Source organism: Pithys albifrons, chromosome 4 (genome assembly GCF_047495875.1).
Source record: "Pithys albifrons albifrons isolate INPA30051 chromosome 4, PitAlb_v1, whole genome shotgun sequence".
In the NCBI taxonomy this organism is placed as follows: Eukaryota; Metazoa; Chordata; class Aves; order Passeriformes; family Thamnophilidae; genus Pithys; species Pithys albifrons.
In genome coordinates this window covers 2,210,028-2,229,406 of record NC_092461.1, presented here as the reverse complement: position 1 = coordinate 2,229,406, position 19,379 = coordinate 2,210,028, and the positions used below count along the sequence as shown (strand labels likewise).

The 19,379-nt window shown below is 40.5% G+C and overlaps 1 protein-coding gene across 3 annotated transcripts in view; it reads left to right on the top strand.

Moving 5' to 3' along the window:
• The window catches only part of RNF182 (ring finger protein 182), a 29,516-nt gene extending 10,888 nt beyond the window's left edge, over positions 1 to 18,628 (top strand). For 2 of the 3 annotated variants that reach the window (XM_071552960.1, XM_071552958.1), the window contains exons 3-4: positions 11,624 to 11,769; positions 15,511 to 18,628. In XM_071552960.1, the coding sequence (XP_071409061.1) occupies positions 15,708 to 16,445 (738 nt within the window). In that variant the 5' untranslated portion in view covers positions 11,624 to 11,769; positions 15,511 to 15,707 and the 3' untranslated portion in view covers positions 16,446 to 18,628. The remainder of the gene's footprint in view (positions 1 to 11,623; positions 11,770 to 15,510) is intronic. The other variant, XM_071552959.1, reaches the window with a different exon arrangement.
• The last annotated feature ends 751 nt before the right edge of the window (positions 18,629 to 19,379 follow it).

The window sequence follows — 19,379 nt, the reverse complement described above, 5'->3', positions numbered from 1 at the left end:
CCAACTGAGCAACAGTCACCAGCAACAATATTCTACCTGTTGTGCTTTTTCTATGAAGAGATAGTAGTGCTCATTTTCAGTGGGAAAATTACAATTATCTGTGCATTTTCTCCAGTGCATAGTAATGGATTCAGAATTATGGAAGCATTGTCTGTGAGGCAACACACTCCCTCCTTTGTAACACTTCCTGGAAAATGGGCTGTGTGTTAGACCTGCTCTTGAAAATCAGAATAATCAAAAAAGTAATTTATTAAAAAGAAAAATACCTGAAGATCTGATCATTTGTGTTCAAATACAGACATATAAATTTTATCTTTATTTGATCCTGCAGTTCATGTGTGAGTCAAACAGAAATACTCAACAGTCAATTTTATTTGTGTGTTTCTTTTACTCTTCATTCCCAGTGCTGAGAATGTGTAATGAATACAGCCCTACAGATGCTTTGTATGTAGGGCAGAAACGGGCTTGGGATTGTCTGGGCTCTGTCCTCTGTGTCAGTGAAAGAGCCAAGGGCCATTTGAGTGCATTCCTCACTGTCCACAGGGTGTGAGAACCCTCCACCATCCCTGCAGACACTCAGAACCAAAATGGACAAGCCCTTCAGACCCCTCTCTGCTTTTGCTGAGAATTGCAGTGGGGACCTTGATTGGTGTGAATGGGGTTGACTGGGTGGAGAAGCACCAAAGTACCAAAGCAGGAATGGCTGTTGGTGGCAGACAGTCTAGAAGGTCATGCAGATAACAGCAGCAGCTCTAAGGACACCAACTCCAGCAGACAGGTCAGTGAGTAAATCCTGATGACTCACAGAGGTGTGACAGCAAGACTAGACTGTTTGCTGTTGCCTAAAGAGAGCAGAAAAGCACAGCCAGCAGCAGCACATGGTGGCCAACCTAAAAAGAATGCAGAATTTAGAGAGAAGACTGGATAGCTCCCATCCCTTGCCCACCATGTCATTGCAGGGGATGTACCTCTGTTATAAATGTTGATTTTTTGGTTACAGTCCCTCAGTGCTTGGGAGTGCAGGGGTTGGAATGACACCAACACTCTGTAAGATTCATTCTGTAAGATCTCACACTGAGTTTTACTAAACTGTTGGTACATAGTGTTGCAATGTTGTTTTCAAGGCTTTTCAAGAAGTGAGGTTTGAGCCAGATGATTTCCAGAGGTTCCTTCTAGTGTAAATTGGCCTGTAATTGATCCTGAGATGAGCTCAGTTGGTTAAAACTTGGTTGTAATAATGCCAAGGTCATGGGTTCAATCCCCTGTGTGGGCCATTGACTTAAGAGTTGGACTTGATGGTCCTTGTGGGTCCCTTCCAGCTCAGAATAATCTGTAATTCTGATTTAAGTAATTTTCTCACTTAAACGTAGGAATTAGTGGAGTATGTTCCATGAATTCATTGCACAGGGGGTAAGATTAGTAGAGTTTAGTTTTATGGTCCTTTCTTAAATCTTTTCATCTTCTTTTGCTCCAATTTGAGTCCTGCAGGTATCAAAAATAAAACAACCAAAAACCCAACCAAACAAAACCCCCCCACAAAAACATTTCTAGGCATAATAGTTTCACATTCCCATGAGAGGTGATTTTGACCATCTGTTAAATAACCTTTCACTGGAAAAGATTCCATTCAGTGTATCTTTCTGATCAGAAGGCTGTAAACCTCTGAACTTCAGGGACCTGGCACTGAAATGTCATCTCACTTGTTGGCTGAGACAGGATCAATCTCAAACAATGAGGATTATGTATCCACTTAAAAAAACCCCACAGTGCCCAGACTGAACTTTCCAATTTGCAGACCTCATCTTGTTCTGTTCTTCATGGTGCTCAAGCCGATTGTGTGAGGCTGGAGCCACCAATAATCTCCCTCATTCAGCTCTGCTGCAATGTTGCTGCACATGTGGAATGAAGGCACGTTCCTCACAGCACTGCACATCTCTCAGCTCTGCCACAGGCCAGGAGTTGTGCTCGTGGGGCTGCTTGTTGTCTAAGAAAATACTGTTTCTTAAAAAACACTGAAGGATCTGCTGTGACCCCCAACGTTACTCTTAACAATTTTCTCTTAGATGAAAGAAGCCATTTGTTGTGTTGGTGGTCCTGTAACTGAGGGAGTAAATGTTGTACAACAAAATAAACCAGTTTTCTACTGAACTTTGCTACTTCAGCTATTTTATGAGTATTTCTAGTGTCAAAATTATATTTTGTTCCTACCTACTTTGCTGCTCTGTCATTCTGTTACTTGTTCCTACATACTTTGCTGCTCTGTCATTCTGTTACTATTTATCACATTCATTCTCATCAGTGTGGTGGGCAGCACAGGTCATATCACATTTCTCCATTTCTTTTCACATTCAGATTACTGCCAGATTTTCCAATCACCTATTCTTGTATAACACTCAAAATTTTCCTACCTCCCACCTGTCTGTGCTTTCTTAATTCGATTTCTGTAACTTGTAACATATACCTTGTAACCTACATTTTCTGAGCTGATTTGACACTTCTGTGGCTTCTCTTCCCCTTATCTAAACCCCTTGTACATTTTTTGGCCAGCTTCCTAAATCATATGATGCTGAATCTCTGAAATTCCCCCCAAATTCACCTTGTCTATCAGCTCAAACTTTGTTTTATTCCATTCAGCCCTTCTCCCCCTGTACATGCTTTCTGTTCTGTTTCCTTACCATGCCAATTTAGGAAGCTTTTCCCTAAATTTTTGCCTCTTGCACTTCGCTCTCTCTGTCCACTCCCTACAAGAAACTCTTTCTGATTCATCCTTCTGCTGAGGGCTTTTCTCTGATTCCCAACTCTCCTCTTGTGAGGCTCCCCAGACCCTGAGATTCTCATAAATTGCATTCTGTGCTCAGTTACACTCGGGTCACATCAGTAACTCAGTGGAATTGAGCTAAGTGGGTTTGCAAAAATATAAGCAAGGGTAAGGTTTATTTTAGAGTGCTTAGAGAGCATTTATTTCAAATATCCTTTTTTGTTCCATTTAGGCCTGGTGCTTAATGATGTGGTTATTAAGGTGTTGCTGTGAGATGCCTTATAGTCTTCACAGACAATTATAATGTATAACCTACTGAGATGCAAAACCTACTGAGGAGCTGGAGCGGGGCCAGAGAAGAGCAACGAGGCTGGAGAAGGGACTGGAGCACAAGTGCTGTGGGGAGAGGCTGAGGGAGCTGGGGGTGTTTAGCCTGGAGAAGAGGAGGCTCAGAGGTGACCTCAGCACTGTCTGGAACTGCCTGAAGGGAAGTTCTGGCCAGGTGGGGATTGGTCTCTTCTCCCAGGCACTCAGCAATAGGACAAGGGGGCACGATGGGCTCAAGCTCTGCCAGGGGAAATTGAAGTTGGAGAGCAGAGAAAAATTCTTTGCAGAGAGAGTGCTCAGGCATTGGAATGGGCTGCCCAGAGAGGGGGTGGATTCCCCATCCCTGGAGGTTTTTCAGCTGAGCTTGGCCGTGGCACTGAGTGCCATGATCTGGTAAAGGGACTGGAGTTGGACCAAGGGTTGGACTTGATGATCTTGGAGGTCCTTTCCAACCCAGTTCATTCTGTGATTCTGTGATAGTGCTCTTGTTTCTGAGTAGCCAAGTTAAAATCTTGCCATGGGGAATGTTTAAGGCTTGCTATTAATGGAGTGTGGATGTCCAGTTCCTTCAGAACCACTGGTGGAACAAGCCAGTGGCTCCTCCTGCTGCATCCACAGACCATGGGGCACATTTGAGGCTGGGATGTCTCACTGGACAGGATGCTGAGCCTGTGTGAGTGTATCAAACACTTCATTGACATAATGTTCGATCAGCGAGTCCTTCAGACTTGATATCCTGCCAATGGGGCTGCCACAATTCCTGTATTCATACCCAGTGTCCTTGAGATCTTGTCTGCTCCTTTCTGCACAACCCAGTGTATTAAAAGAACTTTATCTTTTTGGGGAAGGGAACAGTGTCCTGCAGCTTTAATGAATGACTAGATGCTGTCATAGTTGTTTACTGATGATGTTCCCTGGTTGGAGTTATGAAGCACAGTAGTTTCCTAGATTTAATAATGTGACAATTAAAAAAAAGGGTTTTTTTCAGATTCACGAGCCAAGGAGAAATTAATGGCTGTTTGTGTCAGTTTTCTAGTCAATCCAGTAGAACTTTTGCCTTAGCAGGGATTACAGATTTAGGAATTGGATAAATGATGCAGTAACAAATTTTAGAAATGTCCAAAATATTTCTATTCTATGAAACAACAATCAAGAAAAGCATAGAGTGTTCTACTAGTGCTTAATTCTACCAGATTTCTCCCTGGTTTTCAAATAAATAAGAATTTTGCCTGAAAGGCCTGCATGTGCATCCTAAGAAAATGTTTGCATCCAAGATGTAGTTCCTGCTGTCACTTTCCAAGCTAAAGTCAGTGAGAAGATTTGATGAACACAGCCCTCAAGTGAAGTTTTTCTTAACGCAGCTTTAAAGCTGCCATAAGGAAAGCAACAGGAAGAAGACTTTTTTTTCCCAAACAAAGGGCTCTTTTAATACAAGCTGATGTGATTTGTTGACATATTTGCAAGCGTTGCATCTCATTTGGGTGAATTACTCTTGATTTACAGAAGAGGGTCTTTGTCTAATGAATTATCAATATGCCATATTGCCATTTTGCTTATCAAAAGAATTAACCACTCTGACCTAAAAGGAGAGAATGCCTTTATTGCTCTACTGTGCCATAAATACATCTTTAAAAGTGCTGTACAGAGCTTTTTATTTTATGCAGTTGCGTGGGATCACTGAAATTGAGAGATTTGGGCTTAGATAGAGTGATATACTATCACCTATTGCTGTGGAAAGGAAAACTTCATTAATTAGGCAAAATGGACACTCTAGTGAATCTCCTTAACATAAAATTCATTACTGGACCAGGTGCTTCTCCCTCAACCCACCTTTGCCTTGTGATCTGCCCAGTGTTCTGTGAAGCTCACTCAGAAACAGGAGCCTCTCAGGAGAAAAATCACTCAAGTCCAAGTTTCTCAAGCCTTTCTGCTGCAAGTCTTGTCACTTCAAACACTCAAGACATTTATGGGCATGAGAAAAGGCGTCTGTACGGGGGAACAGAGACAGACATCGTGTGAATAACGACATTTGCATCAAGTTTTGAGTAAGTGGAGATGGAAGACCCTGTTTTCCATGGTTACTAATCCTCTGAGATACCCAGTTCCAACTCAGACATATCTAAGTTTGGAAACTCTGAGAAGGAAAGGTACAACTTTTCCTGCCTTTCAGGGTATCTCCTATCACATTTCAAAATGCAGCGTTCTGTTGCTTCTGCCAACGCCCTCCAGGGATGGTTTGCAGATAGGCAAGATGGATTGGCACAGGTTGGAGATAAAGCTCAGCATGTTAGCATAGGATATAGAGTGGGAAATGGCACATCAGGCTGGCTGAGTCTCCTACCAGCCAGATGAATTTAGCTCCTCCAGAACTACGTGTTATTATGGTTAGGTTGGTTCCAGTGTGAATCTGGCTCAGTTATGTCAACACTGCACTGCAGTTTAAAGTGTGGATGTACTCACTGTTGCCAAATATATCCACCACAATTAATGGGAAATACCCCTCAGGATGCTCTTTCTTTGGGTGCATTTTCTGAAAGAGCCCTCTGGAAGTAGAGCAGGACAAATGGATGCTCAGGAGCCCTCAACTAACGTTGCAATCATTTAACTCTGGAACAGAATTGGATTTTAATCCATTTCACAGAGTTGTTTCTGTCAAGAAGCTGAGCCCAAGGAAAAAGGTAGATTTTAACTTGCTGTAAATTATGTGTTTGCAGAGATGGGAAAAAGTCAGGTTCACAGTGGGTGCTATCCTGCCTTTTGCACTGATTATTAGTGCAATATTTGGAATTTCTATAAACTTTGGTTTAGTGTGCTGACAAAGAGCAGGATGCTGTACTGGTGCTTCAAACATGGAGCTTTCCATGGAAATGTGGTAGTATAAATTCAAGGTAATGCATCTCAACTTCCAAAAAGACAGGACATTTCTACAGGGGCTTTTCCAGTTCTTTGCCAATTCCATGCACTCAGCACACTGGAAGTGAAGACACAGTGAAATATGTGTTAGCCCCTAATGTCTGGTTAATTAGTTCACTTCCTGGAGCATCTTTCTAGCATCACTTTTTGGAAAAGAGACACATGGTGGAACCTTCAGAAGCCTTATATTCACTTGTTCAAGTAGAAGCAGAGCAGAGGAGATACATTATTTAAAATACTTTAAAGAAAACTCATTTAAAACATCTGGTACTTAAAGATGTTCCTGGTTATGTTTCTGTTCTATCAAAAAAAATCTTTTCTTAGTTAGTAGAAAGCAAGAAATGATTTCCATTTCCTGCTTTATTCCATAAGCCTCAGCCAAGTATCTGTGATGCTGTATAGAAAACCTGATATGCTTGAGAATACTCACAGAGGAGCTGCTGTGTTGATGTTGGGGTTTTCATGACATTAAGTGGAATTCAGAACTTGTCAGTGTTCTAGTTCCTAGTTTTTCTGGCCTTGTACTACATGTTGCAAAACACTTCAACTAAAATCCCCATTGATTATTACCAGTTAGGAAAATACCATTACCTGATCTCAGTTATTAATTTACACTAAACCAGGTTAATAGACAAGTGTGATGGATCCCTGTGGACTGTGTTGATTTTTAAACCTGTACAATTCCATTTTATATTCTATTTGTTTTATGTTGGATGCTTTTTTTTTTCCTTTTCTTTCTAATTAGTTTAATATACAAGCTGTGCTTCTGAATATGCCTTGATTACTTCCAAACTTTCTGCAGCAATACTTTCCTCTCATGCATTTTGTATTTTAAATATGCCCAAAACTAACAGACTTCAAACATTTTTTGTTCAGTTTAACCTTTCAACAGTTGTAGTTACAAATGACATCAAAATGCTGTTTCTCTGCTCAAAGCAAAGGCAGTTTCAGACCCTTCACTGAGTTTGTGAGACTTGACCAGTGAAACTCTTTTGCATGAAGGAAAATTTGCAAAGTCCAGGTTGTCCTTGTCCCAAAAATAGAATTATGCAGCTCTTGCTGAAACACATTTTCCAACTGCAGGTTTTCTGATTTTCTGCAGGTTCCTATTGATCTGATTTCGACCTGATTGGATTTGCTGCTGCTGTGGCAGTTTGTTTCTGTCAGAAACACACGTGGGGGAGATAACACTGCATTCTTAACTGGATTCTCAGACATGCTATGAATAAATTGCAGCTTCTTTTTGCTCCTCACATCCAGTCCAAAGGGCTGAACGTGCTCACAGGAGTAGCACAAGTCTCAGGACAACCTCTGGTGACCAGAGTGCCTTCAGAAACACCCAGAGATCATTTTTCAGCTCATCCTCAGACTCCTTTGTGCTTTAGGAACGATTTAGGATGAGATGACACATCCATAGTAAGTGGAGGTGATTTTTCTTTTGTGCTCTGAGGAAAATGTGACCCAAAATCTGAGATCTGGTGAGGGCTAATCCTTCAAAGCTGACTCTCAAAGAGACATTGAGACTACCCATGGAGAGGATTTCTCTTGGCAAAGCAATTGTGCCAAAGTGGCTTCTTACAAAGTGTAGCCCCATGTTATTGTTGTGTACAGATCTCAGCCCATAAGGATTCTGTCCTTGAATGCTCCATTCAGCAGCACTTCAACTCCTTCCCTGAGAGCTCAGAATGGGTGAAAAAATGCCACATTTCACTGCTAAATAACATGTTAAAAGCAGAGCAGTTTGTATCAATCCCCCTGAAGCTGATGTAATTTATGAGCATTAACCTCAGTTAAACAAATCTCACCAGCAGAACAACCCAGTGATTCTGAGACTGGTGATGGAGCAATTTATGGAGCTCTGACAGTCCCAGATCAACCCCAGTAGCTCCAAAGATGCTTCCAGACTAACACTTAAAGCTGCCCTTGTTTCACATGATCCTTAAAGAAATAGAATAAAAGCTGCTTGTATCCTTTGACTCAAATGAAATTAATTTCTTTCATCCACTTTTTAAATGCATGCAGTTTTATTTCATGTACTTGCATCTAGAACTACAAGCAGCAACTGCTCTTTGTATATTGTGGATAAATCAGGCCAGATGGAGGTTTTCCTGCAGGAAATACGTGTTACTGTCAGAGTTAGTGCCTCCTCACTGACACTTTTCCATTGGGTTCATTTGTTTCCCATGACTTCAGATGGAGACAAACAACTTTCCTGCATGTCAACAAGATCTAAAAGTATTTTTTACAGCATCTGAGATCAACCAACATCAATGGGATTTTTTGAAACATTTTTCTTAGTTACATCTTTCCAATTCTAGTGATGTTGTAATAATAATAATAATAGATATAATAATGACAAGCAATGTCAGCTATTGCTCTATTGCTAAAATAAAAATAATTTTTATCCCAGCAATATCTATTGTTAGGTGTGTGCTTTAAGTGAACTAAATTTATTAAAACTGCACTTCACTGTATCCAGGTTAAAGTGTTGTTTCCTCAGAGCCCTTACTTTTCAAGCTCTCAGTACCATCTGCACCATCAGCTCGATTAGATTTTGGTTGCCAGCATTTCACAAAGCAGGTCTGGAAATGTTGTTTGTAAGTGGAAATCTGTGTTGGATTTGGATTATTTTGACAAGCAGTTTTCAAACATTCTGTGGCTGAAATAACTGCAGTTGTGTTTTGCCATTTTCTTCCTGCACTGCAAATTCTGAGCAGCACTTAGAGCAGAAAACTTTGTTACCAAATATATATAAAGAATATATAAAATTCAGTATCAGCACTGCCCTGTATAATGTGCCACCTTTTTATTTCCTGTTTGCACTAATCTATTGCAATAAAATAGGCAATACAGTAAAATCTTTCTATATAGTCATATCCTCAAAAATGTCTGAAGCAGAATGAACCAAGTTAACCACACTTGTGTTAGAGGGATTTTTCTTGGTGACAATAGAAAAAGCAAGAGGTACATCTTCATTTCTGGTCTATTCTGGGATTGTTTTCAGCTCCACCAGGACAAAGCTAATGCCACACTTCCTATTTAAATCTTATTTTGAAGGTTAATTGGAATTTATTGTAAAGCATTACAATGATTCCCATGTGTGAGGAGGAATTTCTCACTGGATGATGTAATCAAGATTAATTTCCTGTAGTTTTGTCTCACCTGGTCCCTCCCAAATTATATAACATAGAAAATAAGCCCAAAGAAAAGGGATTCTGGCATATTTTGGGGGTCTTGCATTTTAAGTATATCTTCCAGCACAAGTAATTTTTATTAAAAAAGTAAAAGTAATTAGCTGGTATTTCTGGGCTTATTTTAATTACTTACATTCAAGCACACAGTGAGCAAAAATTCTAAGGTGCTCTCATCAAATGTTCTGAAACCTCATACAAAACTGTATTGGCTTTTAATAATGTCTGATATAAAATAAATGCTAGACATATCTGTAGGCCATGTGATTAAATATTTATGCCTATATTAAGAAATACTGGGAAGCTTTTTATTTATTTATAATTTTGTATCTTTTCAAGTCATATTCTAGAATCAATGTCCTGCAGTCTGTTCAATTCTCACAAGAGCTTCTAAAGGGCACAAGCACTAAAGTAGAGTAACAGAACTCTGTTTTATTTGATAAAACTGCCAAAGCCCACCCCTACTACCAAAGAGGAGAATGTCTAACCTTTCCTTGAAATAATAGTGAGGTCGTGAGTTCAATGGTGAAATGTATTTTTGCTGGAGTAGATCATTTGTTGGTTTCAGAGTCATAAAAGAAAAGCCCTTGGCAGTGAGAAAACTGTCCAAGAGAAAATGCTCAAACAGGCTGTGAAACAATTAAAACTAATTTTGCAGGAATTAATTCTGTTTAACTACCCTATTTCCAAAATTAAATGTTACCATTTCAGCTACAAATTTCCAGCCACCTCTTTTTACTTGCTTAGTCCAATTAATCCAGTGTCAATCAAGGCAACTCATAAGACCTCAGCTCCTTTGTCCTTTATTAGTTTTATTCTTAAACCAGCTGCAAAGCAACCCACAACCATATGTCATATTAATGCATTCTGCATATTGCTGTATAAATAGCTCATGAATTCTAAATGCAGGAAAATTCCTTCTTCAGAAATACTGGAAGAGGTTTTACTTTTGCCTACAAGCCTAAATAATGAAACTTTTTTTTTTTCTACCCCGTGGTTGGTTTCAAGATTCATTTCAATACTGTAGTAGCCTGTAGCTAGAAAGGAAGTAACTGGGGATAGGAGGGTTTCAGTAAGGCTTTCACTGGTTTTTCCTACAATTTTCCACCATTACCTGCCACATAATGTGAGTTAGTGGAGTAATGGGAAAGTGTTGCAAGTGATATTGTTAAAAAGAAATGGAGTCTGGTGATCCTGAGTGCAAAGGATGCAGAAATTGCCCTAAGAGCCAGAGTCACAACTCTGGGTTAAGTGAGCCCTGTGTTAGATGAAAATCTCCCCGCTTACTTAACAGGATGGGATGGAGGAATCATTAAAAAAAGTAAAAATTGGGTGTTTTTTTTCTTTTAGTATGAGATGGCACATTACATTACATGACTTCTCCTGCTAAATGGAGACCCATGAATTCCACTCCAAATATGAAAAACTACAACTGTCTGTATTTTGCATTTTTGTGACATTATTGTAGAGGATTGAGAGAGATCAAGAGGGGACTCTGAATATTGCAACAATAACTTCTGATAAAATTGCTTCTATTTTATATGAGCCCCTTGTGAAGCAGTGAATGATCCACAACTCTTTGCTGTGGATGTCGCAGGGATTCTCTTCCATTCATACTTATTTTGGAGGAACAACCTCCCTACTTTTGCCATTGAGAACTGAGTTTTTGTGTCAAGAATGAAGGCATTTTGCACAGTTTATACAGCTAAGCCTGGATCAGCACATCACAGTCTGTGGCTCTGGGGCAAAGCCTCACCCTGATGGGAGCTGACAGGGAAATGCCCATTGTCAAAGCCCATCCACTGTTGGAAATGTGGCATGAAACAGGTTGAACATGTGATGGCTGCTGGCACTTTGAATGGGATCTATTCAAATGTCAGATTAGTAAAGCACTTTGGGCTGGGGATTTTTTTATTTTTTTTTCTGCATTGTGCTTAGCACCATCTGGAAAAATCGAGTGTGATGGTCATTTGCTGAGTCAGAAAGCAGCAAAGTTGCTCCAGAGTGAAGGCAGTGGCCCACAGGAGATGGTTCCTTTCTGGTCTGTGCTGGAGAAGCTGCAGCTGGTTTGGAAGAGCTTCCATGAACCTGTGAAGGAAAGTATTTTGAAATGTTTCTACAACTCCTCTTTCAAAGCACAGTTTATCTCTTTGGTTGCTTTGCCTTTGGGTTGGTTTTTTATTTTATTTTTTTTTAGTGGATTGCTAACATTTATGAATATGTGGTTGCTAGAAGAGACAGCACTTTGGAGTGTTTAGCACATAATATTGAGAGAGGCTTAAAATCAACAACAGATCTATGAAGATAACTGGATTATGTTACAGAAATAATTTTAGTAAATGGGATTTACCCAATATATTTCTCTAAATGGAAATCCTAACATATGGTTATTTCTATCCAAACTGCAGAAGTTGGACTTCTTCCTCTCTTTCAGAGAAAACAGACTGAAAATCTCCCAGCTGTATCCCTGCTCTGCTGATTTTGTTTCCCTCCTTTCCACCAGTTTTTGCCCGTGTGGAGAAGAACAGCCATTTCTTGTGTGCCCTCGAGTGAACCTGAGCAAGATGTTTTTCTTCTAAAGTAAGTTTCTCTGTATTTATTTTTCTCTCTACTTCCCTTCTGTTATTTCTTAATCATGCTTGGCTTGCATTTAGAGGACACTTCCAAAGCCTTCAAAAATATTGCATGTTGGGGAGCTCCATGGATGAGACCTCATGGAAGTTCCGTGCTGGTCTCATATATTCATTTTAGGTTTTATGTGAAATATTGGCCAATTCCCTTCATGGGGAAAAAAAATAGTGTGAGAGATGAATGATAAAAGGTTGGTTTGATGAACTGGGCAAAGATGATCTTTCATTAGGGAGGACAAGCACAGTTTTCCCATCTACTCTGCCCTGTCAGGATGCCTGAGCTCCAATACTGAGAGTTTCATCTCCAAGTAATTGCTTCTGGCCCCTCATATGAACACTTTGCCTACACAGGGTTTGATAGATGAGTGCAAGGAAGGGCCACAACATGTTGCACAGCCCATTCACCTCTTTCCATGCCTGGGAAGAAAGTCTGTGGTTACAGAGCAGTAATTAGCTGAAAACTGAGCAATGGCCAGTGGCCTGTTTGGGCTGCTGTGGTTCAGTGCAGTCTGTCTGGCCACACCTGGGGCCACACCAAAGAGCTGTTTTTTATTCAGTCTGGTCCTGTGGGTCACTCCTCTCACTTTAAAGGACAGATATTCCCCCTTCTCCTGGGACTGCCCTCCAGGATTAAGCTCTGTGGGCACTGCTGGTGACCTTCTGCCATCCAGAGGATGCCTCTGCCTTCACTTTTCTCCTTTTTCAGTAAAATGTTCAGGTAGAGGAGTGTGGAAGGAAGAGGGAGAGAGGGAGAGCACAGGCAGCAACAGGAATGATGGATTCACTCCTGCAGTGCTTAGTCAGGACTCTTCCAGAAGACAAGAGCTTGTCGTGGTGTAACAGATGTGTTTGTTCCTGAACAAGCTGCAGTGGATGTTGCCATCATTGTGCATGTCTAACAGTTCATATTTTGTTCAGAAAGCTGCTGTGTGCTCCATAATAGACACAGGGATGAGAGGTCCTGCAATTGGATTGTGCTGATCCCATCAGATACGTTCTGTGGAAGACAAAATAGCAGGAGGTCTCTGGGTTTGCTGTAAAAATGAACTCATATATAAAATGAAAGAATTGTATCTAAGGGAGTTGTTTAGGTACATAAATAAATGTCAGCCTGATTCCTCACTCAGTAAGGGACAAAGCTTCTCAAACATTACACAGAGTGAGTTCAGGATACCAAAGCTTTGAATCTCAGAATGATTTGGGATAGAAGGAATCTCTGCAAAAATCCCATTTCCTTTGCTCAAAGCAGGGCCAAATTCTAAGGTAGAGTGGCCTGACCAGTGTTGCATCCAGTGAAGTTTTCAACATCTCTAAGGCTGAGGATTTCATTTCCACCTCTCTTGACACCTGTTCCAGTGTTTGAACACCTTGTGAAATATTTTTTTTTCCTAATCTCTAACTGAAATTTCCCTTGTTATGACTTGGGTTTGTTGGTATCAAACAAGCAAGTGAGACAAATCTATCTAAAATAAGTCCAGGTGGAAAACTGGACATAAGGAGTCATCTAAAGTAATGATAGAATTAATAAAAACAAACACAGTGCTTTAAAAATAGACCTGGGACCTCACTTTGACCTCCAGTCAGTAGCACTTTTGTACTGGAAGTTGAAGGGCTCAGACTCATCATTGGGTTTGAACTCAGGACTTTTTACTTGGCTCTGCCTGGTCAAGGTCAGGAAGAACATGCAAGTTCCCAATATTTAAAATAGCCCAAATATTAATGGAGTGTTGGAGCAGATAATAGGAATGTACCTTCTCATGGCATTGTAAAAAAAGTGTCTCCAAGAGGAGGACAAAACATGATTATTTAAATGCAAAAAGGTGTGTTCTCAGCAAAGGAAAAAAAAAAAGGAGGAAGAAAGTGGGTATTAAGAAGAAAAAAATTAAAAATTCCCTAAGAAATCAGGAAAGCAAAAAAGACAGAGGAAGCATCTAAACCCACCATGGAGCTGAGAAGGTAAAAAATGTATGAAGAGCATTAATAGGAACTAGGGATTAAATTTTAATTTCCAGAGGAAAAGATGTATAAATAACGAATAGTAGTAAGCAGGATTCACACTAGAACACATGAAGAGAAATCCAACATCCAGTCAGCCAAAGGAAAAACAATCAAAGATGTTTTGTAGAGACTCTGTGAAGCATCTTGTACAATGCATTAAAGAAAAAAAAATGTTCTAAATTAATTTGTAAAATAGCTCATGACAGAAACTACAATAGGAGGATTTTTTTGGGAAAATCTGGAACATTTATTAGAAAGATAACCCCAAAATACAAAGATTTTTCTAGTTGGGAGTTTTCAGAGAAAGGTCATAATTTCCTGTAAGAAGCAGATTTTTGATTGATCAGGAATCTAATTTTATGTTATAGGGCAATATTTGCCAGCTTTAGCTTGTTAATAATCCTGATTCACCTCAGGTATAGAAGATAAATGATATTCAAGGTGTAAAAGTTCAAAGCCACAGCTTGCTTTTTTTGTTTGGCTTCTTAATTTTTCAGCAGTTCTTTGCCTTCTTGTAGGTTGCCATTTCACTTTTTTTTTTGGTCCATTTTGTGGTTTCTTCATCCTTTGGCAAGTCAGCATCTCATGACATTTATATCTACCTAAAAGTCACCCAGAAGATGATATTTGGAATGAAATAAAAAGAGTCATATAAATTAATAAGGAAGCATACAGTGTAACAGAGGATAAATGATGGGTTATAAATTCTGCAGGTTTTTTTTTTGTCTTGGAAGATGTTTAGCTTGTCCATTTTGAAAACTGTGGATGGTCTTTTGTTTGCCTTGAGTAATAGAACACACCACAAATATCATCACAGCACAAATAATAACAACAACTGTCAAGCAGAGAGGAAAACTTTTAGAAAGAAAGAAGTTGGAAGAAGCAGGAAAAGAGTTATTGAAGTAATTGAATGGGGAAGTGGTCACGTCTGGAACAATTCTTAAAGAAATATGTGGGGGTTTTTTCAGTATGTTGTCATGGTTTCTTTTGCAGAAAAATTAATAAAGCCTGATCTCTCCCAAATTTGACCCAGGTCCCCACATAATTCTTTGCAATAACCCCAGCCCTCTTTCATGGCCACTCCACTCCCCCAAACTCTTTTTTTCCCCAGGGTCTCAGCACCAGCTTCCCCCTGGGCTGCCCTCTCTGGCTGCCCATTGCCCTCCAGGAGAGATGGGAGTTATTAGAAATTAGAAATATCCCTCCCCTTCCCAATTGCCAGTTCATTTCTTTTTAGAAACTTAATTGCCTTCAATACTGTGGCCCCTCTGCTGATTGGTGTGAAATTGGACAGCAGGTTCACGAGTCACCAGGAAAGCCCAAAAGCTCCACAGGGGTCGGGGCTCATTTCCTCAGGAAACCAGACTTTAAACAGTCACAGATCAATGATCAAATTGCTGCTTCTGCTGAGAACTTCATGGGCTCAGCCAGTCAGAGCTACAAGGCTAAAATAAATCTGTGCATGATGCTGTTTTATCAGCAGGACTGTTACACAGGCCCCTTATGCCACAGTTAGAAACTACCTTAGAGGGACTTTAGCAAAGGAAGCTGATCTTGTGAGAAGCAGAACTTGTGTATTTGACCTGCTAAAGCTGTGCTGTTCCCTCTCCCTTGTCTTCTTCCTCTCTTTCTGCCTTTCCCTTTTCCTTTCCTGCTTTTGCCTGCTGCAAAAATCCCATTTTGGCTTTTTCAGATGGATGCCTGGCCCAGAGTAAAGGACATGCAGGACACAATCTCTGAAAATGGACGGTGCCTACTGATGCTCCTCAGTGATGTCTTCTCCTCTTTGCCTGTTTGAGATGTGTGGCAGGAAAAAGTTCTAAACCAAGCCTGTGTGACCTCTTCACCCCTTGACTTCTCTCTCCACAAGTCTACAAACCATCTGAAGAAATGACCACTCAGCTACCAGAGGAGTCCCTGGAGGTCCAGAGCTCCGACGAGCTCGAGTGCAAGATTTGTTACAACCGCTACAACCTGAGACAGAGGAAGCCAAAAGTGCTGGAGTGCTGTCACAGAGTGTGTGCCAAATGCCTTTGCAAGATCATAGACTTTGGGGATTCCCCACAAGGAGTCATAGTGTGCCCATTCTGCAGGTTTGAAACTTGCCTGCCAGATGATGAGGTCGGTAGTCTTCCTGATGACAACAACATCCTTCTCAATTTAGCCTGTGGGGGAAAGGGAAAGAAGTGCCTACCAGACAACCCAACAGAACTGCTGCTGACCCCCAAAAGGTTGGCATCCCTGGTTAGCCCTTCCCACACCTCTTCTAACTGCCTGGTTATAACAATCATGGAAGTACAAAGAGAAAGCCCCCAGACTCTGAACTCAACCCCCGTGGTGGAATTTTACAGGCCTACAAGTTTTGACTCTGTTGCGACTGTGTCCCACAACTGGACAGTGTGGAACTGCACATCTCTGCTCTTCCAGACCTCAATTCGGGTGCTAGTGTGGCTGCTGGGTTTGCTGTACTTTAGTTCCTTGCCTTTAGGGATTTATTTACTGGTATCAAAGAAAGTTACCCTTGGGGTTGTCTTTGTAAGCCTTGTTCCCTCGAGCCTCGTTATCCTCATGATTTATGGCTTCTGCCAGTGTGTTTGCCACGAAGTTCTGGACTGCATGTCATCTTGAGAACAAACACAGTAAAACAAGATGTATTACTGATGTGTAGCATAGTTGGTTTATCCTGTCTTTCTATTCTTATTTATCCTTATTGTTGTCCATCCCACTGAATGGAAGCAGTAGCTGGTTCTATGGCCCTTTTTTTCCTACTCAGTTTGATCCCTCCCACTCCCTGAGCTTTTGTTGAGCTAAAAATCCAAACTAAAATTCACCTGTTGATTTTAAAAGGCCAAGTTTTAGAAAGGGGTAAAGCAAAATCACCAAACTTGGTGCCTCCTGCTGCTGCTGCCACTGTTCAAATGAACAGCCCTTTGTTTTCTATTGGCTTGATCAAGTCAGTGCAGGATCCACCCTAAAAGAAATAATTGGATCAGGCACCTTCCAGGTCCAGGTACTGCATGTCTTCACCCAAAACATACCATGCTTTGGAATATCTGTTGTTTGTCATCCATTATCACATGTTACAAATTAAATCACTTTATTAGTTAATGGTATAAGAAGAATAAGACAATCTCCCATTGCTTTTTTTAGTTCTTTTCATAGCAAAAATATGTGTGGGAGTCCAATGGTTGCAGTCTCTTCACATCCTGCAACAGGAGGAATCTTTACCATACTCAAATCATGTCTGCAGAACAATTTGCCCAAAGAGAAGCCCATTTTTCTCCTCACACTGTTGCAGTTCTCTCTGAAGTATTCCTGCTAATGAGTATTTGCTGTTCTCCAGGTGCACTTATTTCAGTGCACACACATTTTAGGCTTGCCTTGGAGAGTTCAGAGCTCTGCAGACTTCTCCAGGTAAGTTCTGTTGTGCTTACTCTCCCTCCCAGCACTTCCACCACTACACCACATTTCCAAGCCACAAATCCTCCTAACAAAGCAACCTCATGCACATGTACCCTGTGGCAGTTATGCTGGAGAATTTGGCTTATGTGACTTCAGCTCTCAGGACAGACTTTTAGTCCCAACCATCAGGAAATGGATCTTCAATCACTAGTGCAAAATGGAGAAAAACTCTGAAATGGTTAACTGGGTTTTTTTTGTTCTTGTTTTTAAGTTCTGAGTTCACAGGATGAGCATTGTAACGAGGTGCTATGACTTCAGGAAGGTTTAAGGCATAGTTCTTCAAAATTGTTAATAATCTGAACTCCCTCTGTCACCACTGTGAGTTGATGACACTCTGGATGTGGCAATTTGAATGCCTTGATTAATGGAGCTGGGAGGAATTCCTGATAATTTACCATTCCACAAGCAGGCCCTGTAAGGTTTGCTTGTGTGCTGCGTGGTTTAGGCTACTTTTTGAACTACTGGAAGAGCACAAAAATAAGTAATATTTAATGTTTATGTGTATAATTAGGTCTAGTCAATGCCACGACTGCAAGAAGAAGCTGGGAGGGAGGAGTTGAGCAGTGCAAGCCTGGGTTTAGGCACAAGATTCAGTCATTTCAGGGCAGAGTAAAAGGGAGAGGGGTTTGTTGCATGAAAACTGAATGTATGGCCTAATAATATACTCTTAGAGCAAACAGACTTTGGTAAGAATGCAAAATGACAGTGGGAAAAGCAGAGCCTAAGTGGTCGTTGTGTCTGTCAAGAGGATTTGAAGATAAACTGGTCCAGTTTTTGTAGGTGGCACAGGTGGTACCTGCAGTTCTATTCCTTTTGCAAACATAGAGGAAAACGTGGGAATGTAAAGGTCCTGCTTTTCTTGACACTCATTTTACAGTAGTGCAAATATATGTGTGTGTATGTACATATGGACACATATGTGAGAAGAAAACTTAGAGAGAAATGAGAGTTTTTGAGTTATGGAGCTGTGTATTGAATGATTAAAGGAAACGTTCCAGACTTTTCTGTAATGACAATAATTATAAGGAAAATATTTGCAGAATTCCTAGAAGTAACTATTCCTAAGTGACTGTTTTTAATATTTGTGGAAAAGCACATGTAGTTAGAAGAGGTATCATCTCCAGTTCTGGTACACTGCAAGGTTTGACTCATCTATGAACTCATACATTGAAGTGTCCAACAACAATCATGTCAAAAAGCAAGAAAAACAGAAACCTATGTGGTTTTGTAGTACTTCATAACCTTGGGAAAAGATGTACTTGTGGTGTTAGGGATTTATATGTTTTAGGATTTGTTCAATTTGTCTGAATACAATGTCTCTAATAAAGGGCTGACTAACAGAGGAAGTAGGTTTTGTAAATGTGTGATGTATATATATGTGTGTTATCTCTGCACAGCATGTTCTGCACTGCTGCCTGTTGTCTTTTCCTTTGGATTTTCATCTGGTTAAGATTATTTCAGCTCCAGCACTGGGTATTTTCTACTCTGTTTTAAACCAGAGCCTAATCTCAGCAATATTACAGCAGTATCAGTAGCACATCACAGCACAAATAAATACACCTGTTATGGTACTTCCCTACTTTTAAGGCTGCCAGCCCATTAAATTTATACTGCTATTTAGGGCTGTGCTGCAATACTAACCCACTCAAAAATGCAAGCCTGCAAAAACACATTGATTGTGTAGCTATTCTGCTGCTCACCCAGAGCACATTATTGCAGCTTTGGTGCCATAAAATACCTCTATGACTTACAGCATGGCCATTGAGAACTGCTGGGAGGTAAATCTCAGTTATTTGTGGTGAGCACATTTGCTGTGAGACTAGAAGAACTTCAGATTGTACTCTTTCCTTATTTTTATTCTCTACCATCCTTAAGACTTAGAACAGAAAACTCTTGTGTGCCCTGCAGTGGAATAACTGCTGAAATCAATGCAAATGGGGCTGAAATCAACTCTTGCATATTTGCCTGCTTGATTTTCCTTCCCTTTCCCTGATTGTTTTTCTCTTCCTGGAAAGTAATGGCTCCTGTGGCTGTAAAATACTGCCTTGCACACCCAGGCAATTCTCTTTCAGTGGGATTTATTCCTGCTGTGCCCAGACA